At 39.2% G+C, this 25,080-nt stretch overlaps 1 protein-coding gene across 2 annotated transcripts in view; it reads left to right on the plus strand.

The window, feature by feature from the left end:
- Positions 1–18,507, plus strand: part of LOC107699823 (teneurin-4-like) — a 273,915-nt gene extending 255,408 nt beyond the window's left edge. For both annotated transcript variants that reach the window (XM_016501217.1, XM_016501216.1), the window contains exons 29-32: positions 5,453–5,749; positions 6,642–8,256; positions 10,164–10,306; positions 15,422–18,507. In XM_016501217.1, coding sequence (XP_016356703.1) covers positions 5,453–5,749; positions 6,642–8,256; positions 10,164–10,306; positions 15,422–16,180 — 2,814 coding nt within the window. In that variant the 3' untranslated portion in view covers positions 16,181–18,507. The remainder of the gene's footprint in view (positions 1–5,452; positions 5,750–6,641; positions 8,257–10,163; positions 10,307–15,421) is intronic.
- The last annotated feature ends 6,573 nt before the right edge of the window (positions 18,508–25,080 follow it).

Raw genomic sequence — 25,080 nt, forward strand, 5'->3', positions numbered from 1 at the left:
GCCCCGAGTTTAGCCCAGAGAGGGCTCCAGTCCCCGAGTTTAGCCCAGAGATGGCTCCAGACCCCGAGTTTAGCCCAGAGAGGGCTCCAGTCCACGAGTTTAGCCCAGAGAGGGCTCCAGTCCCTGAGTTTAGTCCAGAGAAGGCTCCAGTCCCCGAGTTTAGCCCAGAGAGGGCTACAGTCCCCAAGTTTATCCCAGAGAAGGCTCCAGTCCCCGTGTCTAGCACAGAAAGGGCTCCAGTTCCCATGTCCAGCCCAAGGAAGGCTTCAGTCCCCAAGTCAAGCCCAGGGAGGGCCACTGTTCCCGAGTTAGGCCTACGGAGGGCCTCTGAAGACGATATTCTCCCCAATTATTTTTTTGGGGGGGTAGTATGTGTCCGACCGTAGTGGCCGGGCCAAGTGGCGAGGCCAAGGCCACGGAGGCCGTCCAGTCATGGCCTTCTGGGTTCCCTGCTCCGCCGTGGCCTCCTGAACTGTCTGATCCGCCAAGGCCTTCTGAGCTGCCTGCTCCGCCATGGCTCCCCGAGCTCCCTGTTCCGCCATGGTCTCCCGAGTCTCCTGATCCGCCACAGCCTCCTGGGCTCCCTGCTCCGCCATGGCCTCCTGAACTGCCTGCTCCGCCATTGCTTCCTAGTCTGCCTGCTCCGCCATGATTTTGGCCCTGAGCTCTCTGCTCCGCCATGGCCCCTGAGCTCCCTGTGCTGCCATGGCACCCTGGACTGCCTGCCTGGAGATATTCCCTGTGTCCCAGTCCTGCACCAGCCTCCAGGGCGCCCACCCCCCCTCAAAATGCGCCTTCCAGGAGGGGGGAGTAATGTCAGACTCTGTTCCGTGTTTTGTGTGCGTTTTCCTCCCCCCACATGCTCCATTTGTAACGGGGCGACAGGGACGAGAGACGTGCAGATCCATTTGCAAGCTTTTATTCAAAGACGTGGTCACAAAACAGACAATGGCGAACAGGTATGTTGTAGGCAAGCCAAAAGAGTAATCCAAGGACAGAGACGTGGTCACAAAACAGACAATGGCGAACAGGTATGTTGTAGGCAAGACAAAAGAGTAATCCAAGGACAGGCGTGGGTCAAATGACGGCGAACATAATCCAGAGGGCGAAGCAAACGGGTAATCCAACAGACAGGTTATATTCCAGGCAAGGTGCAAACATAGTCCAAAACAGCAAGACAAAGGGATAATCCAAGACAGGCTAATAATCAGGAAACAGGCAATCAGGAAACAAGACATGGCTAGACTAAGACTAAGAACTGAGACTGGAAACTAAGACAGGAAAACTAAACTTGCTCCGTAATGTAGCTATCGCTAGGAGAATGATAAACGCTAAACAATACTCGGCGATCTGAGCAGGAAGTGAGTGGGTGTTATATAGTGTGTGTGATTGGTCTTTTGTGACACCATGTCTATTTCATGCCCATATTTGGTCTTTCCTGTTTCCAGTTCCTATTATGTTTATTGATCCCAGGTGTTTCTCGTCATCCCCTCATCATGTCTTGTGTATTTAAAGTGTTTCCTTTTCTTAGTTCCTCGTGCTGTCTTAAACGTCTACTCCTCGTGCTGTGTGTGTGTCTCCTGATTCCCCTGTGTTTTCTAAAGTTCGGATATAATAAAGTGTATATATATACATACATTCATATTTGTGTACTTTGATGTTGAAAACCCCTTTGAGTGCAGACTGTGGAAAGGCTTGGCTTGTAATTATGAACCAAGAGACAATCCATACTGAAATCATCGAGCGACCTTGAGTGACGTGTCAAGTGATATTACGTGGGTGGGTGAATGTGTCAAATTTTGTGTGTGTGTGTGTGTGTGTGTGTTTGTGTGTGTTGTATGAGTGGGTGAAGCTGCTGGCTGTGAGAACATTCATCAAATTGACATGAAGCCAAGAGAATTAAGGGGAGAGATTGGAATGGATACACTTAAAAAAACATATGTGGTATTACAGTGACTTTTTCAGAAAATTATATTACAATGATTTCAACCAATCCATTGAATCATTAGATACATCACAGTGTGTTTCGAATGATGATGTTGCTGGCGATACCCAGCCCTAGTAGAAATGTGGGTCACTAGCAGCCTGAAGTATTACTGTGGTCACATGTCCATCACAATGGCTGCTACACACCATCAAGAACAGCTGCCAGGCCACCAAAATTCTCCTTGTCTCCATAGCAACCATGTCTCCTGACAACAACAGAGCTCTGGAAATGTAGTAGTGTAAATTGTTCCCTCACAGTGAGCTCAAATCCCAAAAACCACTGAAGGCTTAATCGCAAGGCCTCGACTGACAGTTTTCTAAATGTTTGCTTTACTTTATTAGAACGGTGTCCTATACTGCCTCCAAACAAACAAAGCCAACACGTGGGCAAGTGTGTTTACTGAAGGAAGCGATAAATCGCACTGAGCAAACAAGATTACAGTTCTTACCACAGCAGTGGACGGGGAAAAATTATAAATGAATGGCAAAGCGACAAGCAAATATTGGATTTGAAGAACAAAAACTTGACTAAATTTTTTATGACAGCAGAGAAGAAAATCAAATGCTGTTTGACAGATTTGTTGACTTTTCAAATATGGAATGGGAAATTTTAATTATTGATGGTGAGTTATGTAAACAAACGCTATTTACAAGTTGTTTATTCATTGCCAAAAGTGCATTAGTGACAGTCCTAAGATATTAGCCGAGTTCTGAAAAAAAAGTGTTGTCTTTTGTTCCTAGTTTTAATCGTTGTTTGTTTGACAAACGGGAGTCGGGTAATCTCAAAGTAGTTGTATTTTGATCAGCAAAGCATGCAAATTTCATCCGGCTGTCAAAGAAGGGAGGGAGAAACATGGCAAGTGTCTGTATAAAATTCCCCAATACAGTGTGTTAATTACATGATTTTCAAGAATTTCAATCAGCCAAACATCGACTATAATAACGGTTAGTTCACTCAAAAATGACAATTCTTTCATTTACTCATTCTCATGTTTCTTCAATGAAAGAATAAAGGAGATGTTTTACAGAATGTCCATGCTGCTCTTTTCCGTACAGTGAAAGGAATAAGACCTGTGACTGTCAAGTTACAAAAAGGACAAAACAGATAAAATAATAATAAAAAAAAATAAAAGTTATATTGTGAAGTATTACATATTATATTTTTAATATATTTTAAAATCTTCAGTGTCACATGATCCTTCAGAAATCATTCTAATGTGCTGATTTGCTGCTTAGGAAACATTTCTTATTATTATTATCAATGTTAAAAACAACATGCTGCTTAATATTTTTGGGGAAAGCATATTTTTCAAAATAGCTGCAAATATTTGAAATAGAAATCTTTTAATTATTTATGTTTTATCTGTCACATTTATAATTATATTGATCAATTTAATAAGTTCTACCTGAATAAGTGTTAATTTTTCTTACTAATACAAATGTTTGAATGACCCCCGTTTTTCCCTCCTTGCCCCAATCCAGTCTTCTTCCTTCCACCCATAATCTGCTTTCCAAAAGCTTAGTTCGTTTAAAGGAATGTCCAATTTAGGACATTCCCCTTGAGTGGGTTTCCATTCTCTAGAGGCCCAGGATCTTACTGCCAAAATAGCTTTTTTTCCAGCCTGTTGGACCTCTGCTCAACCAGAGCCTGGCATGAGCGTCCAGCTTCCCTTTCATTTTTTTTTCTTCTCCTTTAAACTCATCGCTTCAGTCCCCTGTCATCCTACTCTGGACAAATCAGACCTTGACAAAAGTTATTTCATCCTCAGAGCCATAAAAGCCTGGCTTTTTGATGCCTTGGAATGTCTCGTAAATAATGCTTAAGTGAATTGTGTAAGCAAACAAAATAGCAGAAATAATAACTGTTTTTGAACTGGATTCGAACATTCTGGATAGTTGGATGGATGGATGGATGGATGGATGGATAGATAGATAGATAGATAGATAGATAGATAGATAGATAGATAGATAGACTAGTTCAGATTTGAGTGTTTTCAGGGCACGTTCTCAATCTTGGCATCTTCAGATCAAAGAGTCAAGCTGTATTTGAAAAAGGGAGAGTGAGAGAAATAGGGGCCATATTCATCAGTAGGTGGGTGAGGCTTAAAGGAGTGAGGAGGGAAAAATATCTGCCCTTTATTCTGTCAACCTCTTTGTTCTGTCACCCCCACCGGGAATTCTCCTATTCATGAGCTGCTTGCTTTTAATGTAAAATAATCCTCTCAATTAGGTATTAGTGACATTAATTGGCCCCAGTGTAATTGTCCCTTCACAGATGAGAGCTCCCAGCATGCCCATGAGGAGGAGAGAAAGAGAGCTTGCTTGCCATTCTCCCCCCGCCTTGTCCACCATACCATTGGACCAAAGCCAACAACAACTCGCAAAATCACTTTAAGACTCTGTTAAGCTTTGTCAGCAGTGAGCCAAGCCAGGTACCAGAGTACCTGATGAGAAAAACCAAGATCAATCAAGGAGACATTACAATGAGAAGAGATATGGGGAAATTAGTGTTTAATTATAATGCATTTTGAAGACTGTTTGGCCCAAACTTTAGTCAACACTCATGCAACCCTGTAGCTATAATATCACAAAGTGGCTTGGGGAAAAAAAATGGCTGGCACACATGCACACTCTAAATCTGCATTATCAGAAATTTTTATGTCAACATTTTTGAGTTTGTATTCATGCCAGAATTCGAAACATGCTAATAAGCATGTTTATGAAATATTTTTGCCAATTTTATAGTACTTTCTGTTACCAGTCAGAGTAGTACTCTCTTTATATCTGCATTTTAATTCTTAACGTGAAAGTATCGAAAGTGTAGGTATTTTGTGGGCATGCTAATACAGTGTTAACATTCAGTTAGGTCTGTCTGGATCTCCATATTATCCACTAGTACCTAAATTCACATCGCAGCAATAAAGATTCTAGTGCATTGTGCCAAGGGGTGAAGGTATTAAGGTCTCTAAATCCTTGATCGTCCCCCCGCATTGACCTGTGTGTGCCTTTGGGATTACCAGCCATGTAGAACTAGTTCTCAGCTCTGATCTCAGCATGTTCCGGGGTCAGAGGGCTCTGCACATTCAAAATGAGCCAAAAACTCAGTATGACATGTCATTCAAACAATGTAGTGGGCTTTGAACTTCATATGCACCTCAAGTGTCATTGTTGTCCTCCTCCTGCAAATACAGTGTAAGCTATCTACCCCTCAATAATTCCTTCCTTAAAGGCATGACAAAAGATTATATCAAACTGAGAGATATCAAACTCTCATTCTTTTTGTTTTAACAAGCAGCAAACAAAGAAATCAGTCAATTAAAAAGCTTGTGTCCTTTACAGGTATGAAGATGAAAGTAAAAAAAAATAAAATAAGTAAAGCATAGAGTTTCAGAGACGACGGTAGATCCTATCAAATTCATGTGTAGAATTCAGAGGCCTAAACTTCCTATCTTCCTTTTTTTGGTAGGTTCATAACAGGAACTTGTTATCCATGGATTTTGACCGTGTAACCAGGACCGAGAAAGTCTATGACGACCACAGGAAGTTCACCTTGAGGATCCACTATGACCATGCTGGAAGACCTACTTTGTGGGCACCAAGTAGTCGGCTAAACGGTGTCAATGTTACCTACTCACAGGGCGGCCACATCGCCGGCATCCAGAGGGGCACTATGTCAGTCCGAATGGAATATGACCTAAATGGGAGAATCACCTCAAAGATATTTGCAGATGGAAAGACATGGAGCTACACCTACCTTGAAAAAGTAAGCATCTTTATCTAGAAAATAATGAGGTTGAAAAATAATCACTAGTTCTCTGTTCTGTAGTGATCTCTTTGTTGAACCCTGTTAATTTGTTACATTAATAAGCTATAACCTTGCGTGCTTCAGCAATGATCCCTGTGTAATATACTGCTTGTGTTATGCATTGTTACCACATGCAGCCTGACAACAAACTTGGTCCTAAAAAATCACTGAAAAACATAAAATATTGTTATTTTATTTAATATAAAAGTCTTGTTAATTAGAACCAATATCTGAGAAATGTAAGACCTTACCATGTAATTCAAAATACCTCTGTTTAGAATACTGAAATGATGAGATACCAATATATGGGTTTAAAAGTATTCATAAACCCTAAATTCACTCTCTTTAATGTTTCTTGCCATTCTAAAATGACCGTGTGCTGCTGAGATCAGTAGCCTCAAAGGAAAAATAATAAAAAAAAAATAAATCAATTTAAAATAATAATAATAATAACAAGAGCGGCTTCCTGTTGAAATATAAACTCCAGAATATCCTCCCACTGTCCTCCATATAAGGTGACATTATTAAAAATGGTATCAGGGGAGGGTGGGGGTATGATGACTTAATCCTCATTAAATGAGATGTTGCCCTTCTTCATTTTTCAGTCAGTGTTCTAAAGCAGCATATTTGTAATTTTTATGCACCCTGAAGTGATTCTGTGACACCCTACAGTTTGTTGTGCATTTATTCATGTGGTGCAATGTGACTCCTGGGTACTTTGTGACCTTCAGTTTCACTGGGTGGAGAATTTCACATTTAACAGTTTGAAGTGCTCTCAGAATGTGTTGGGAATTACTGTGCTTCATTAAATCAGCTTACTGAGCATCGTTTTGTCATTTTCCTTTGACAGTCCATGGTGCTGCTACTATACAGCCAGCGACAATACATCTTCGAGTTTGACAAGAACGATCGCCTCTCTTCAGTAACCATGCCCAATGTGGCCAGGCAGACCTTGGAGACCACCCGTTCCATCGGTTATTACAGAAACACGTACAGGCCACCTGAGGGCAACGCCACAGTTTTGCAAGATTACAGCGAAGATGGACTGCTTCTGCAAACCATCCACCAAGGAACGGGGCGCAGAGTCATCTACAAGTATGGGAAACTCTCCCGTCTGCTGGAAATCCTTTATGATACAACTCGGATTGCCTTTTCTTATGATGAATCTGCAGGCATGCTGAAAACGGTGGGGCTTCAAAGTGAAGGCTTTGCATGTACCATACGCTACAGACAGATTGGACCGCTCATCGACAGACAGATCTTTCGTTTCAGTGAGGAGGGCATGGTGAATGCCCGGTTCGACTACAACTACGACAACAGCTTCCGGGTCACCAGCATGCAGGCGGTCATCAATGAAACCCCCTTACCTATTGACCTCTATCGCTACGATGACGTCTCAGGCAAAACGGAGCAGTTTGGCAAGTTCGGAGTCATCTACTATGATATTAACCAGATCATTACGACAGCTGTCATGACTCACACCAAACACTTTGATGCCTATGGACGAGTTAAAGAGGTGCAGTATGAGATTTTCCGTTCGCTGATGTTCTGGATGATGGTACAATACGACAACATGGGGCGAGTGGTGGCCAAGGAGCTTAAAGTGGGACCCTATGCAAATACCACCCGTTATGCCTACGAGTATGATGCTGATGGCCAACTCCAAGTGGTGTCCATCAATGACAAGCCTCTTTGGCGCTACAGCTATGATCTGAATGGAAATTTGCACCTCCTTAGTCCCAGTAATAGTGCCAGACTTACACCACTACGCTATGATATTCGGGACCGCATTACTCGATTAGGTGACGTGCAGTACCGGTTGGACGAGGATGGATTCCTCAGGCAGAGAGGCAATGACTTCTTTGAGTATAACTCTGCTGGGTTGCTTGTTAAAGCCTACAACAAAGTTAACGGTTGGACCATCAAGTACCGCTATGATGGCTTGGGCAGGAGAGTGTCCAGTCGAAACAGCCAAGGCCACCATCTGCAGTTCTTCTACGCAGACTTGTCCAGTCCCACCAGAGTCACGCACATGTACAATCACTCAAGCTCAGAGATCACCTCGCTCTACTATGACCTTCAGGGCCACCTCTTTGCCATGGAGTTGAGCAGTGGGGATGAGTTCTACGTGGCCTGTGACAACATCGGTACACCGTTGGCTGTATTCAGTGGTGCTGGTCTCATGATCAAACAGATCCTGCACACAGCTTTTGGAGAAGTGTATTTGGACTCAAACCCAAGTTTCCAGCTAGTAATAGGCTACCAGGGTGGCCTTTATGAGCCCCTTACTAAGCTTGTCCACATGGGACGCAGAGATTACGATGTTCTTGCAGGCCGATGGACCACTCCGGAGCATGATGTTTGGAAGCGACTCAACAGCAACAACATTGTACCCTTCAACCTCTACATGTTTAAGAACAACAACCCACTGAGCAACAACCAAGAAACCAAGTGCTACATGACAGGTAAACACATAATTTCTTATGAATCTTTTGTTGAAACACACAGAGGGTGACGTTATTTAATACATCCATCCATCTATCTATTATCCAAAACGCTTGCCCTATGTATGGTCACAGGGATTCTGGAGCCTATGCCAACACCTCAGGCCGAAGGCTGGGAGGGCTATTAAATAGCCTGTAAATAACTCCACTGTTACATTTTACCTTCAACAATCTAAAACACCATGAGCACCTGGTGCCAAGAATCCTGGCACTAGAGTGATTATTTTCAGGCTCTCGTCCCAGCCCCAGCTTGTGAGCAATGACAGCACAACAAAGTCCCCTTTGTTCTTCATTCAGGTTGTTCCTCTGAAATATCCCATCAGTCTTTGCTTCCCCAGCCTGTGCAGGAGGTAAATATTAGTGAATGCTCCCCAGTGTTAGACAAATAACACAAAGGAGTCCATGGAACTAGAAGCTAGGGGCTGAATCGCTATTCACTCCACTTGAAAGTGAAGTCGAAATCTTCAAAATATTATAGTCACATTTGAAGTCTATAACAGTGAATGCATGCTGGTTTTTGACTGAAATCAAAGCCTTGGTTCGTGCCCTTGCTATCAAAGGAAATGAATACTATAGAATCAAGATATTGGTTGTTTATGTTAGAGCAGCCTTGTTCTAGTGTGTTCCTCTGCATATTTCCTTTGCGTATCCTGTCGAAAAGATTTGTGGCGAGATGAGTCCTTGTTCTCTGATAATTCATATGCAACATTCATACACTTTATTTTGTATGAATTTATTTGGAGTGCTGCAGCAACCCTGCCCCTAACCTTTACCTTGGATGTAACAAAAGTGAACCTCTTGAGAATTTCCCAGAACAATTTTTGACTTTAATATAGCACCACTACAGAATACTATACCTGGTTACTTGTTTATGTTGTACATTGAATAGCAAATAACACAAATATACTGCTACACCAACTAGACCAGACCTAACCAGCATTTTCTAAACTAGCCTATGTTAGTTTTTGCTGGCTTTTTCAGAAGGATATAGCATATGTATGCAAATATTACTAGCCATATTTCAAGCTCAGCTAAACACCTAGCCGCTAGGCTGTAGCCTACATCATTATAGTTAGCTTTGAAGAAGAAAATCTAAAGATTCTGCTGGATATTAGATGTACTTGAGTGGGCTGTCAGCCTTTTATGAAGGATGGCATTGACATTTTCATTCCTCTCTGACAAACAGAAGGGTCCTTTCATTGTCCTTAATCACATTCATATTTAAAACAACTCTGTCAAGTGCCTTAAATAAAGGAGCAGTCGTAAGTGTGCACTTCATTGCTATAACAATGTCTCTTCTATCCATGACTAATGTATTTGATGTGGCATGGAAAAATCACTAAAAAGGCCATTTGATTTAGGTAAGGTTCATACTCTCTGTATATTATAATTTGATTCACTATCCATGATAATGCTTATGAATATGCACAAATACACAAATACATATTCTGATTATAGAAAGGGTGACACATGTGGTCACAGCATGATATATATGATTATCAAGCACACCAGCAGATCTCAGACATCAAGTTTCTCACATGCCGGATGTAATTTTATCAGTGTTTTGTGTGGACAAAGTGCTACAAATGATCATCTTTCTTTTGGGGGGGGGGAGATTTGCCACTTTCTGTGGAGGATTAATCATATTTAGTCCAGTCTCTGAAACTAGTGTTGCCTGTAATGACTGCGGGAGCTTATTTCAAGAAGGAGCTCACTTGGCATGTGTCCTGATTTGCAATGAATCATGCTTTTGTGGTGTAGTTCGCCCCAAATAGAGTAAATCGTTGTACAGGAATTATCAGTGAGTGCTGCAGTTACCTTTTGCTCTGCTGTAAGTGTAGTTCATCACAGCATTTTTCTTTCAACAGATGTTAACAGCTGGCTAGTGACATTTGGTTTCCAGCTATACAACGTCATACCTGGCTACCACAAACCTGTCACGGACACCATGGAGCCTTCTTACGAGCTCATTCACACTCAGATGAAGACTCAGGAGTGGGATAGCACCAAGGTAATTCGTCCAACAAATTTGTCTTTTTGTTTGCCCACCTCTTTAAAAACACACCTGGCCTTTGACTCTAACTTCAGACTTTATTTGCAGTACCTTTACCTTTCAGTTTGCCGCCTCCCAAAGGAGTTCACAGCAATCAACCCAGATGCTCGTGTGAATAAGCGCGGCCTCTGCTCTGGCTGCTCAAGGGGTCAAGCTAAAGAGCCCTTGTAATAGGACTGCCATTAGGGAAATTCAGTCCAAATTTCCTCCAGCAGCAGCCATTGATTTCAGCTCAGTCTTTCACACTCTTTAGCTCTCTAAAAGATGTTGTCTCCCTCTCTTTCCCTATCTTTATGCTTCTTTGTCTCAACGTTCCCTGTTTTTCTCAGTCTCAGACATGCACTGATTATCGAGCCTCCTTTAAGCCATCTGAATAATTGAGAAGCCAGTTGGACATGGTGGCGGCTCTTTTGGCTGTTGTTAAGGACGCCTTACCTCTTAAGCTGTCCTGGCTCAAACTAATGGTTCCTTCGAGAAGTAAATGTAGCCTTGGTGAGACTTCTTGACTGGGACTCAAATCGCTTGTTACAGAAGATATTCTTGTTACATTCATTCATATAATTCTAACCTAAAATTATGATATTGATTTAAAAAAATCTACTTTAACTTTATTTCACACCATTCATACTGTACACTGAAAAAAGTATATAAACAATTTTCACTCAGAAATTGCTAGTAAAGTTCGCAAATAATTACAAAGAAATGGCAGTTAAAACATTAAATTAACATACTTCAGTAATCTTTGTTTATTTACAACTTTACAAATATTTTTTACAGTGTAGTGGTAGCTATATATTCCTCTCAATAAATAAAAAAAAAAGTCCAAACTCAGAAAAATGGTAAAAAATTAGCTTTTTATTTGATCAAATTTATTTGATACCCATTTTTTTGGAAAATCCAGAAAAGATCATGAAAATATATATTGTGTTGATAGCATTTTATAAATTCGCTCGTACCGTGATTTTCTACTGCCCACTTCTATGAGCTATATGGATGTACAAAAGCAACTTAAACTACTTGAATTTTAAAACTGATAGGCTTGTATGGTAAGTCCAGTCCCCTTGATGGTAAGAACTTCCATTCCATGCTCCAAACAGTATAAGCAGCACAACCTCAAAGTATCAGGCACTATAATAAGCAAGCATTTGAGGCTGAGCGACATGGGTGAGCCTCAGACAGCTGAGATATGAGATTTTAAATGTAATGTGATGGAGCTATTTGAAGCCGTCAGCCTGGCAGATTTCATATGGCTTTCACACATTCGAGGAGAACCGAATTATCCCAAAAAGGACTTTCAAGTTTTAGACAACACAGATTTTGTTTTTATTTAGTTGAGTTGAGATAAAACAGTCTCTTTCAGAGAGTTCTGTTGGGTTTTGATGGCCATGCAGACTCACCTACCGACTGAATATCTCTGTTTTAGAAGGTATTAAACCAGACTTGTCCTAATGAATTCTCTTTTGGGAATCAATCATTATAATTTAATGAAGAGCAAACAGTCTCCTCTCATAGTGTGCTCTTGCATACAAAGCTGTTTAAATGGTCAGGGCGTGTATTTAAAACGTTTCCACCAATGCAAAACATAAAAAAATTAGGGCTCAGTTACTTGAAGTCTTTGGATCCAACCATCATCTCCATCAACAGAGTGGGAAATAAACTTTTCTAGTGTGACCACTTCTCAAAACCTGTGAAAAGTTAAAAGGTTTTTTTTTTAAGGGTTTTTTTTTCTTTGGGAGTGGTGTGGGCTGACTTGAAATCAACTTGGACACAATGCAAAGATGCAACGATGCACTCTGTTGGGCAGCAATCTCAACCCTCAAGGGAGACTCCCCCTCTGTCATGTACCTTGTAGGGTTCCTCTCCTGTGGGAACTTCAGAAGTGCATACAATACCTCTTGCAAGGCTGCTCTCAAAAGAGCCTAATTCAATTCCAAACCCTTGCTTGAATTTTCCATTTCAAATGTTCAATGTTTCAAATGTTACATTGCATATAAATGTATATATATTCTTTACGAGTACAAACTTTTGAATGTTTACTCTGAGACTGAAATTTTACTTTGGAAGTGAGACCGAAAAAGAACGATCTGTGTCCCACAGTCCTTTGCATAGTTACCCATAAATCAGCTCTTGCTGGCTCAACCCCACAAGCAGATTTTTCGCTTTTATTAGGGGGCAGTAAACAATTCTAATTGCCAACCAATTTGCTTTTTAGCAATGTAATTGTGGGGTCATGCAGGGTCTTTTAAAGCAGCTGCATTAAAAAAAAAATACTACTACTAATGGCCTTGGAGCTGTACTGCTGCTCTTTTGAGAGTCTAAAGTGGGTTGTTTATGCCATAATGCACATGTTAAATTTACAAGATCTGCAGTGCAGAATATCTGAAGGCATAGAGAAAATGACCCTTCATTACCAGTACCTATTTTTCCTCCATTTTTTTTTTTTCTGGCTGAAATTTCATATTTTGCAACTATTAAGAAACCCTACTACCTAGTACCTACACAAAAACAACTGTAGGAGTGATGCTAATGTGCGTCTTACAAAGAACATGGGTTATATTTCACTCCTAAAGTAAAAGAAAAACAAACAAACAAAAAAACAAGAAATTATATTCAGCATTTAAAAAATGAGTGTGACATTATTTTCATGACAATTAAGCATATTAATTCTCCCAAAGTTCTCATTGACACAATGTTATTACCAAATTAACATTCTGATTAAATAAAGATATTACAACCATGGTGTTTTAATTACTATTTACATTTTTATAGAGTTAATATAACAAAATATGACAAATTGATCACACTTTATTTTACAGTATGTGTACTTACAGTGTACTTATCCAAGAACGTACTGGGTAGTACAAGGTAACTACATGGGATCAGGTTAGGTTTAGGGGTAGGTTCAGGGTTAGTACATAGTTATTACCCAGTTATTTTAATTGCTATAATAAGAACATAGTATGTACTCACGGAACAGTACTGTAAAATAAAGTGCTACCGACAAATCTTTTATAATTTACTCAATGTAATTTATATTTATATTTATTTTTATGAACTAATCCTTGAGAATTTTGAGAAAAAAAGTGCTTAATTATCATAAATATGAAACCAAATACTGCCCCAATGGAATTAATGGCCATAAAGTTATGCTTTGTTGTCATTATACAAAATACAATTTAATATATAGAAATTAGCTTTTTTCCCTTTTGATTTTGGTGTGAAATATGGACTTTGGCTTTGAGATTCACCTGCTCAATCCTGTGTTCTTACTCTTAGCCAGCATTTCCTAATTGAATTGGAGTTTTTTGGATAGGAGTTCTGTTGCTTCTAACACTGAACATGATAGATTTAGTGCTCTGAACATTTCCAACAACAGTTGGATAGTGAGCGCTGACTTTTTGTCACTCTCTTTCTCCTTGTCATTAGGGCCTTTCGCACCGCGGGAACCTTTTCATAGTACCAGAACTAATTGTGGAACTACCCACTTTTTGGCGTTTTCGCACCGCCGGAACTGGGTGCAATTTTAGTACCGGACTGCCTTTTTCGAAAACCAAATTAGCTCCTACTCCGGAGCTTCTGGAACTAAAGCGGTGCGAAAGGCCCTATTTAGACTCCCAGGGTCTTAAAGACCTGTGTGGATGAAAAAGGATGTAAATGTGCTGGCTGATATCCACTGGATGTCCGCAGATTGATTTTGACTTTGATCAGAGCCCTGTGCTGATAGGCCTCCATGCTGTCTTACCACACAGTGCTATTTGAATGATTTTTTTGGTCAGAGAAAAGTAAAAATAGGTAGGTTGCAGCATAAACTGCCCTCACCATCCATTTTGTGGTGAGGTGAGCTGGCATATTTGCTTATAGTACTGCAAATGTAATGTGGATAGCAGCCAATATAATTCAATATTGAAGATTTCAAATCTGAGCACAGTTTGAGTCGTTGTTGAGATCTCTTCTGAAACTCTAGAGAAGGCACATGTGAGATTAGCGGGGTCTTTTAATCAGGAGAAACATGTGAGGAACAGGGAACTCCATTTGCTTTCCATTAAATCTCATCACTGTCTAGGAAAAGCAGTTGAGTCATTAAAGAGGCCTTTTGTTTCTTTTCAAGTTCAGTAACTTAATCTGTAGTGAAGGGCGACACTCAGAGAGCAAAAAGGAGGCAAAGGGAGAGAAGGGGACATATACTCTGAGGGAGTCATATCAGATAACATGAGAACTTTGTTTCAGTGCCAGAGCTTCAGCTGGACTCTGTTTCTCCTTCCGGACAGGAGCCCTGGAGTCTGACACCCAGAACACACTATTTCTAGGACTAGTACAATCCTAAAACCATCTGCACGCTTAGGTCCCTCATGGTTATCTAAATCTTCTCTTGGGGCGAAGGTTTCCCGTCAAGTCACATTAAAGAGAGGATGACTTATTACTGCATTACTGTTGGCCTAAAGAGAGAGTCTTGTATTCAGTTTTCCTCATGGGAACCTGTTTACTCCCTACAAACAAAAGTTATTCAAGAGTTGAATAGTCGGATCAGCACATTTAAAAGATCTTCAAAAAAAATCACCTGATCCACACTTCACACCTGAACATAAAATAGAATGGGTTATGCTATGTAGTTATATCAGGAAATGTGTAATGTTTGGAGTGTTAATGAAGCAGCCCGATTCTTGGTTGAGGGGAAAGTCGAGCAGCTGAACGTGGGGGTAGGATGAGTTTCCCGCTGAGATCACCCATCTTGCACAAACCATCAGGAAATGTTACTTACTCCCAGGAAATAGCAGTAGCGAAGGCGGTGGGCGCAATGACACCTGCCACTGGAAGAGATAACATAATGAATGTGAAAATCATATGCAAGGATGTACAACACACAGTGTTTTGCTGAGATGAAACATGTCATAATATGTCACAGTCAATCAATACCGCTACCAACCTCACTGTGGCCAACAGTAATTGCGAATGTTGTTTTGGAGATGCAATATCATACGTTTAATTTATTCACTCGATGAAAGTAGTCACCCATGATCAATGTGAAGAAGTTGATGCCGGGACACTCACAGGGTTTTGTTTGTCTTCTTGCAGTCCGTTCTGGGGGTACAATGTGAAGTCCAGAGGCAGCTGAAGTCTTTCGTCCGGTTGGAGCGGTTTCACCAGATCTACAGATCGAGTGATTCCGGTTGCCCTCAAACGCCCCTCCGCACGCTCTTCGCCACAGGGGCCTCGCTCTTCGGGAAAGGTGTGAAAGTAGCCATCCGGGAGGGCCGTGTTGCTGCTGACATCATCAGCCTGGCCAACGAGGATGGGCGGCGGATCGCGGCGGTCCTGGACAAGGCCACCTACCTGCAGGATCTACACTTCACCATCGCAGGATTGGACACGCACTACTTTGTCAAATCAGGACCGGTCGAGGGCGACCTATCTCTGCTAGGCATGACAGTGGGTCAGCGTACGCTGGAGACAGGTGTAAATGTAACTGTCTCGCAGGTCAGCACAGTCCTCAGTGGCCGTTCGCGCCGCATAACCGACATCCAACTGCAGTACGGTACGCTGTGCCTCAATATTCGCTACGGCAGCAGCCAGGATGAAGAGAAGGTCCGTGTGCTGGAGCTCGCACGTCAGAGGGTCGTCGCAGCCGCCTGGGCTCGTGAACGCCACAGACTCCGGCAAGGAGAAGAGGGCTCTCAAGCTTGGACAGACGGGGAGAGGCAGCAACTCCTGAGTACCGGACACGTGCAGGGCTACGAGGGCTTCTACATCGTATCGGTCGACCAGTTCCCAGAGTTGGCCGACAACGTAAATAACATCCACTTCTTGCGACAGACTGAGATGGGTCGCAGGTGACATGAATGCGAGGGGAACACGTGCTCGGACTCAGAGTCCAGGACTTCTTGCCAAAGACAAGTTGCTTTTGTGACCATATTATGTTACTTTATTTTTATGTTGACAGTGCCAGACTTATTTTTTTAAAACATGACGTACATGGTTGAAAACAGTTGCACTGTTTCGACAGCAGAGTGCCCTTCTCTCTTTTGGTAATTCTTAAACCCCCTTTGCCCTTCGTGTGCGGCTGCTAGAAGATGGCATATGGCAGTGTCGGTGGTTTATTCAGTTCTGGCTTCGAGTTTGTGGGTTTGCTCAAAGGAATATAGGAAGAAGGCTGGTAATGGATTATGCTCACTGGCTCAGCCTGCTCCCAGACAAGCAGATTGTTATTCACAAGCTTCACTCCACTCTGCCTTTTCCCGCGCCTCAGCCAAGGAGAGACCTCTTTTAATCGCTTCTTTTTATACTTGAAAGCCCACCGGCTGTGTCATACTTAAACTAAGGACATTGGTGTTTGCAGTGCATTGCTACCAGTTCAGATTCCTAGCTGAACCCATCTCATGTTGAAAACTTGTTGTGGTGTCTTGTAATATTTTGGGACTGGGTGGCTTGCTGGTAACATTCTTTTTTTTTTTCTTTTTATAATTTTGACCAAATGGCTTAAAACATGAATAGAAAGGGAAAAGAAGAATGAAGTATGCACACTTAAAATCTGGAAAATTGACAGAAATTTAGGAAACAAATAGGAAATAGGTAGCCCCAAGGTCTTTAAAGGTACTTTTGAAAATGAAACGACACTGATTGAAAGAAATTAGCTCCAAAACCTAGTGAGCTGCTTACCTAGACACCATTTAAGGGTCATTCTGATTTGACAGCTGTTCCAATAGGTAGTTAGATTTAGTTTTATTTGAGGCAGTGTCGCCTTTGTTTTGAAGGCAAGTAAAAAAAACTTGACAAGTTGAGAGAAATGTTGATTATACAAATTTTTATATTTAAAATTCCCTATTTTAAAGTATCAATAGTAGTAATCTGAGCTACTATTTTATGGACTCTTTAGCCAATATTTCTGTGCCGTGTATTCTTATGCTTATTAGAGTATCATGCATTTAGCATAGCAACATGCTAACATCAAACTCTATTACAATCAATTCTCCCATGTTATTTGTGCTCCGTGCGGAGATCCAGATTAATCACTTATGATGGTTCCTTCTTGTTAGGGTGCTGTAGGCGGTATACAGCAAGGCAGCTCGCTAGGTTTTGGAATGGAGCTACTGAGAGTATGAAAAGGTTGTTTTTTAATAAAATAGTTTGAGATCAACATGTTATTTCATGGTAACCTTCACATAAAACAGTATAACAATTGTGAAAGAATACAAAAATGTGAACATTTGTCCCTTTTTATTGCTAATTGTTGTACTTGAAAAATGCCTAGTGTTTCAACACATGGAATAAAGTCCAGAAAGGTTGGTCAATTCAATTAATTTGTTTTCATGGTTAAAACAAAGAGTTGCATATAGACCATTCCTAACAATGACAGTATTTATTTTAGTGCTGTGTTTTTAGAGGAGTATACATCCTCATGTTTGTCAGTGAAATAAATGCTTCAAGCGTAAAGCGGCATGAATGCTTAAAAAAAATGAAGCACATTACTTAAACGTGCACTCAGACTCCTTTTTTTAAAAGAAACTGCAAGCACTGCACATTGTGGTAAGGAAAGGTGACAACCCCTCTGAACAGCCTTTGCCCCAAAGGTCTCCCAAGCAGGGGCAATGTCGTAAGTGCTCTGAATGTGAAAGTCTGCAAGCTGCCTGAAATGCATTAAAGCCTAAATGTGCGTCGTTTAGAGGTTGAAACGCACATCAACCCACCATCTGGATACGAGAACTTCAAAGAGCATCTATATCTGGTTGGATGGTGTTAATATGTCGGACATGATGGCACATTGGCTCTTCACATTAGCGTTTGGTATATGAGTCTGCCCCTGCTGTCACTCTTGGGGAAATCACTTGGGGATGGTCACCAAGATGAATAGGTCAAGTGTTTTAAGCTGTATAATATTGTCGAGCATATTTTGGTTTATTTTACTGTCATTGAATGCAGTAAGATCATGAGTCTGACAATATCGCTGTATTTACAAAGAACGATGATGAATGAAGGAAAAAATGCAGCGTATTAAATTGCACTGACATGCATCGTAAGGCTTTTATTTTTTCTAAACTTTTGGACTCATTTGGACTTTTCGTTTGTTCTCAACACTGTGTTTCTAAATGCTTCTGTTTGAAAATGTAAATAAGATGACAAGAAATGGGCTGTAAATACAATGCAAATGTAGATACCTTTTAGAGCTACAGCAGTGAATCTGTGTAGTCTTTAGTTAAAGACGAAAAATAAAGAATATTTTGTGTTTACATTTATTTCACGTCATTTTGATTTGCATCATATTTCATTTTTAAAATATAACTTTTCAAACAGGTTTCCAGAATACTCCCGTTAGCCACTGGTTTGCACTGTTTAACTTATTTTATGTGAAAACAGCTCTATGGAAGCCCATTCTGGAGTACCAAAAAAAATCCTACTCGTATTTTCTTATCACAATTGGTAAATCACAATTGCAACTACTTGTAACTGTGACTTTATCTCCCAATTACCATTCTATTTTTAAGACTTCTATCCTCTTTGCAGTTTGATCAAATGGTGAGTCAAGAGAAAGATGGGCTAATATAATCACAGCTGATATTACTATGTCTGGGTTATTAGTCACACTAGAATATTATATTGAGTTTATATAACGGTTCAGGGTTCCACGCTGCACATGTAAACCAGACATTTTGGCAAATGCAGGTTGTCTAGATATTTCATGCACAACAGGTGTCGTGCCCAATTTCGACCCCCTGCCAAATTATTACCCCCCTTGTTGAAGTCACTACCTGATTGCCTAATCCTAACCCCTCCCCCACACCTACTCCTAACCCTACCAATACTAGGGGAGTAATAATCAGTGCTGTGTATTAATGGATTACATGTAATCTGGAGTACTCTATTGTGGCGCTTTTCCACTGCGTGGTACGACTCGGCTCGGCGCGGCTCAGTACGGCACGTACTGGCACTTCTTTTTATTTTCCACTTCAAGCACTGCATATTATTTATAAAATGTCAGTAAATAATACACAATTTATTGATTCTCCTTAATTCTTCATTTCTCTTATATCGTTTCCTTTCCAAAAATCCTGCTGTGTGTCATACCATTTAGCTTTGACCATACAGAATGGTCATGTAAATAATTTTGCGATCCATGATTCTGAATTTGAGGGCAAAAGCAATGGTAGGTTTAAAACAAGTTAGGTAAAAAAATATATATATATCTAAAAGTAATCTAAAAGGTAGTCAGAATACATTACCTAAAATGAGTAACCTAGTTTATGTTACTAACTACAATTTTTATCATGTAATCTGTAATCAGTAACGGACTACAATTTGCAAGTAATCTACCCAACACTAGTAATAATCTGGTGGGGGGTCAGAATTGGGCACAACACCGGCACTACCTATAGCAACCAATTGTAGAGCCACACTAGAGCCTTTTTAACGTTTCAAAAAAAGTACCTCAGATGTGTGTATCTTCTAAATTCTGCTGATGATAATATTTCTGCTCTAACATAACACTTAACTAAAACTAGAAATGTTGCTTTCACTTCCACTTGATTTGTGTATATAGTGCATATTTAAGGTAGCAATGCAATATATAATATCTTATTTTTAATATTAATAATATGACAATTTCTGTAGTCAATATTGATTAAATGCGAGGGGAAATTCTGCCCACACCCAGCTAGGAAAAAATGATAAAAGCACTGATGTTCATTTACTGAAGTGATATTTAGGAGCTGTGAATAAATTACTGAACAAATTACTGCAAAATAATAATAACAACAACAATAATAATATCACGGCTATAATAACATCCTCAACAAACAAAAAAGAGATTACCTTAGATGAAGTTTGATTAATATGTACATACTGTTCCAGTTAAAAGTTCGGACACATTACTATTTGTAATATTTTTGAAAGAAGGCTCTTATGTGCATCAAGCCTGCATTTATTTGATCAAAAATACAGAAAAAAAAAACAGTAATATTGTGAAATAGAAAAGTTTTAAAAGAACAGCATTTATTTAAAATAGAAATCTTTTGTAACAATATCGTTCGTGACACTGAAGACTGGAGTAATGACCGATGAAAATTCAGCTTTGCATCACAGAAATAGTTATTTTAAAGTATGGTAAAAATAGAAAACCATTATTTTACATTGTAATAATATTTCACAATATTACATGTTTTGTCTGTATTTCTGATCAAATAAATGCAGACTTCAAAAACAGTAAAAAATAGTAATGTGTCCAAACTTTTCACCGGTACAGTATAAGTAAAATATACAAATTTTAAAATTAAATGTTGTATAAATAAAAAGATTAGGAATCATATTTGTTTCAAGTGCTTTTTATTGGGGGCAGGGGATTTTGCATAGGGCCTCTAAATGTCTAGAACTGGCCCTGATTCCATGAATGCATATATTTGCATATTGTACATTTGCATACTATATACTGCATAACTAGTAAGAGTAGTGTTTCAGTATGCTACTCCAAACCAGTATTACAGTATTCACATCTTTTTTGTTTATAGTAATACTCCTGGATTACTTCGTTATTTTACCCAAGAGCTCCAGGTTGAAGGATTTTAGATGCATGCAAACATTATAAATCCAAATATCTGCATATGGTGCACAGAAAACATTTACACTGCACTGTAAAAAAAATTCCGTAAAATGTACGGTAAAAAACCGGCAGCTGTGGTTGCCGGAATTTTACCGTAAAAAATACGGTAGCAATGTTTTAGTTAAATTCACGGTCATTTTTTACAGTGTGTCTTATTCTATTTCGTGTCAATTTGCTTCTAAAGTGGAACTGCAAATTAATGCCTTTAATGTGGGATTTGACGTTAAGTGGTTCTGGCATCTAATTGTACATTGTGTAATGAGGTGTTTACAATTTTCGGAAGTTTTGCACAAGTGATTGAAATATTCATACACAGAAACGAGGTTCAGGAGGAGGGGAGAGTCTCACAAAACAAAATAGAGCACCACCAAATATTTGATATATTTATTAACAAATTTATGGACGATAACATGAAGCAATATATGTACAAATACAGTATTTAGGCACAATATTTTACACTGGAACAGATGCATTTTGAGTACATAAATGTACTTCAGAATGTCTGGATTAATATGTCTTGATACTTGACAGATACCCTTAAAATCTATATCTCTTATCTCAAGCTTATCAGTCCTGAAGAGAGGAGAGTATTTTAGACAAGTCAATAAATAAACAAGTGCATGAAAGAGCGTTACACTCGACAGTGGTGAGAATAGTAAATAATAGATTAATATCTTCAAACATGTCCAGCTATATACGTTGTCTCATTTGTTCCATGATTTTTTTTTTAAGTAAACTTTCCAGGTTTGGGATCAAAATAAAATCTGAAAAATTGGAAAAGTGGTTAATGAACAAAATGGTTAATACGGATATATTGTAAAATAAGCTCATTATTTTAGCCATATTTACAAAAAATATATAAATAATAGGTAAGATTGCCTTAACATATGACTTGGTTTGAGTGTAGGGTTAGGTTAAGGGGATAGAAGATGTATGTGTGTAACTATTATTTCTGAAGCTCTTAGTTAAAAACCTGTTCTCAAATGAAATGCTTTTGAAGTCAGAGCTTGGGGCTGAAATACAGTACATTCCTCCAGGACTTCCTCTTGCTCTCCATCTGTTCCTACTTGACTGTAAAATGAACCTTGAGAGAGTGTTGAGAAAACATTAGACAAGTGGGTACTATTAAAATCAGTGAAGAACTGATTCCATATTCATGCCTTGAGAGACAGTCAGTTTAATTCATTTATTTATGCTACAAAAATACAGAAATCATATCAATGAAAACTGAGAAACCTGATTTGTTCACTTTTAAAAGTAAATGTATTTAGTCATCATGAAATAATGTTCACTAACCATTTTAGTTCTGTAATTTAATTTGGCGTGCAATGACATATTCAGCAAGAAAAAGTTGTGGAACTTGATTTTATCCATAAAGAACTGATTGAATTGTTGAAAAAGTATAGGGATTCTTAACACCAGAAGAACTGGAAAGAAAAAAAGAAAAGTTGTTTCAAGCAAGTTATTAGATTTGTGATGAACGATTATAATTTTTTTTTTTCAGCTCCAGGAATAGTTAAGAAAGAAGATATTGAGATAATAAGTCGGTTTTGATTTATTTAAAATCATTTTGTGTACATAAAATACAATTTAAAATAGAATGCGGTATTTTCTGCTGTTGTTGCTGCTACTTGCTGTTATCAAGCAAATACAACTTCGCTTTATAGACATTTGCTGTTTCCCAATCACTGCTTCCCACAATGCACTTGATGAAATGTAAACAGAAATGTAATGAAACCTAAGCAGAAACATGTTGGTTTGAAGACAAAATGCAATCAGCCATCTGTCACTGAAAAACATCAAAGCTGATGAAGAAGAAAGAGAAAAAACATTTTTTTTGAGAAACCAAAGAGAAGTTTGGTTTTTTGCTGTTTCCCAATCACTGCTTCCCACAATGCACTCGATGAAATGTAAACAGAAATGTAATGAAACCTAAGCAGAAACATGTTGGTTTGAAGAAAAAATGCAACCTGAGATCTGTGAAAGAGCCAATCAGCCATCTGTCACTGAAAAACATCAAAGCTGATGAAGAAGAAAGAGAAAAAACATTTTTTTTGAGAAACCAAAGAGAAGTTTGGTTTTTGCTTTGTGTCCAGACGAGTATTAGGAAATGGGAGGTGGGAGGGAGATGTCAACACTCATTTTCTCTCGTCTCTATTTCTTTTGTTCCTGCTGTCTAGTTTTCACAGGTCAGCATGAGGTCACATGATGTTCCTGCAAGAAGGGACATGTTTTTCCTGACAAAGATGTTGCCTCAGGATTGTCTGCATGAATGTCAAACTATGAGCACTGCAGGACGCTAATTAGTTGCCTATTCGTCGTTGAATCAATTAATTCAGTCTTAAAGTGCAAGTTTTGGTAACACTTTATTTCGATAGTCCACTTTAGACATTCTATTAACAGTAAGTAACTTTGCAACTACATGTCAACTAGCAGTTAGTAGAGTATTAGTAGACTGTCTGCTTAATATCTTCTAACACTTTCTTTGTCAACTTATTGTACTAACCCTAAACCTACCCTAACAGTCTACTCTGAGAGTTAGTAGACATGTAGTTGCAAATTAATGAGAATTAGTTGACATGTAGTTGACATGTAGTTACAAAGTTACTTATAGTTAGTAGAATGTCTAAAGTGGACTATCGAAATAAAGTGTAACCCAAGTTTTAGACAATTTACTCACCCTCATGTCGTTCCAAACCCCTTTTGACTTACTTCTGTGCAACAAAAGAAGTAGTTCAGCAGAATGTTGATGAACAAGGAACAAATAATGCTAAAACGGTTGTTGAAGTTGATGGACATCTAGACAGACGGACAGTGAAGGGGCCTCAGCTGTGTTTTGTTGTCCCCATCCCAGCACATTCCTCATGACAGGTGCGAACAACGCCAGGGCCCCGAGAAATGTCTCTGCACCAGTCTGAAAGCCCGGCTGACACCGTGTGTGTTCGCCAGTAAGACTGACTTCACACATTATGCAAATCATATTGACAGCATAGCTAATGCTTTTTATTAAGCTAATTACCCTTAAGGTCATTTCTGTTTTTGGCACCAAGGCTAGACTCTAGGAAAAGAGAAAACTAGGTTAGTGAGAGAGAGAGAGAGAGCGCATTAGCAAAGGTTTAGAACCTGTGCTTTAAAGAAAGATCATTTTATCATTTCATGTTGATGATTTTGGACAGTTTATGGACAATAATCATCACTAAAAGTAGTAGATGATGTCATCTAATGTTGAAATTTTGTGTCCTAAGATTTAACTGCATAATAGTTGTTGCTGCCTCAAGCTGATTGTTTGTTACACAGTCATAGTTTATTGTATTGATGTTTTATGTTTTTGCGTAATTTTATATATTGTCTCCAAGAGCCCAAGCACCTATAGGCATATAGACTGGAGAATTAAAAAAATAAAATAATAATAAATCAGCTCAATAGCCAATTCCAAGTTATCAAGGGCTTAAAGGGACAGGTCACCCACAAATTAAAATTCTATCATCATTTACTCACCCTCGTTTTGTTCCAAACCTTTATTTATTCTCTTCTTCTGTGGAAAACAAAAGAAGATATTATGAAAAATGTTGGTAACCAAACATTATAAAATATTAAGAAAGCAAATGGAAAACATCTGGTTTCCATTTGCTTTCTTAATATTTTTTTTTTTCACACTATGGAAGTCAATATGGACCAACAACTGTTTAGTTACCCACATTCTTCAAAATACCTTGAAGAAAGAAACTCATTTAGAACAACTTGAGAGTGAATAAATGATGACAGAATATACATTTTTTGGATGAACTATCCCTTTAAGACGTTCCAATTCAACCCACTGCAAGGGTCTCGCCAGTAGTGGGCACTCATCTTTTCTTTTCTTTCTTTTAATTTATTTGTATAGCACATTTAAAAACAACTTAGGTTGGCCAAAGTGCTTTCCAATAAGACAACATATAGAAAAAAAACAACAACAACAATAAACTTTTAACATAAAAACATCTGAAACTCAAGACAGTCAAAATATTCAACAACAAAATATTCAACGCCATCTCAACCAAATGCCTGGGCAAGTAAATGCCCTTTTAAACGGGATTTAAAACGACCCAGTTTTGTACATGCAACGCAAGCAGTGACGTCCATGTGAGTCAGCAAGATGAAAGGAAAT

This window comes from Sinocyclocheilus anshuiensis, unplaced genomic scaffold (assembly GCF_001515605.1).
Source record: "Sinocyclocheilus anshuiensis isolate Anshui unplaced genomic scaffold, SAMN03320099.WGS_v1.1 scaffold194, whole genome shotgun sequence".
Lineage (NCBI taxonomy): Eukaryota > Metazoa > Chordata > Actinopteri > Cypriniformes > Cyprinidae > Sinocyclocheilus > Sinocyclocheilus anshuiensis.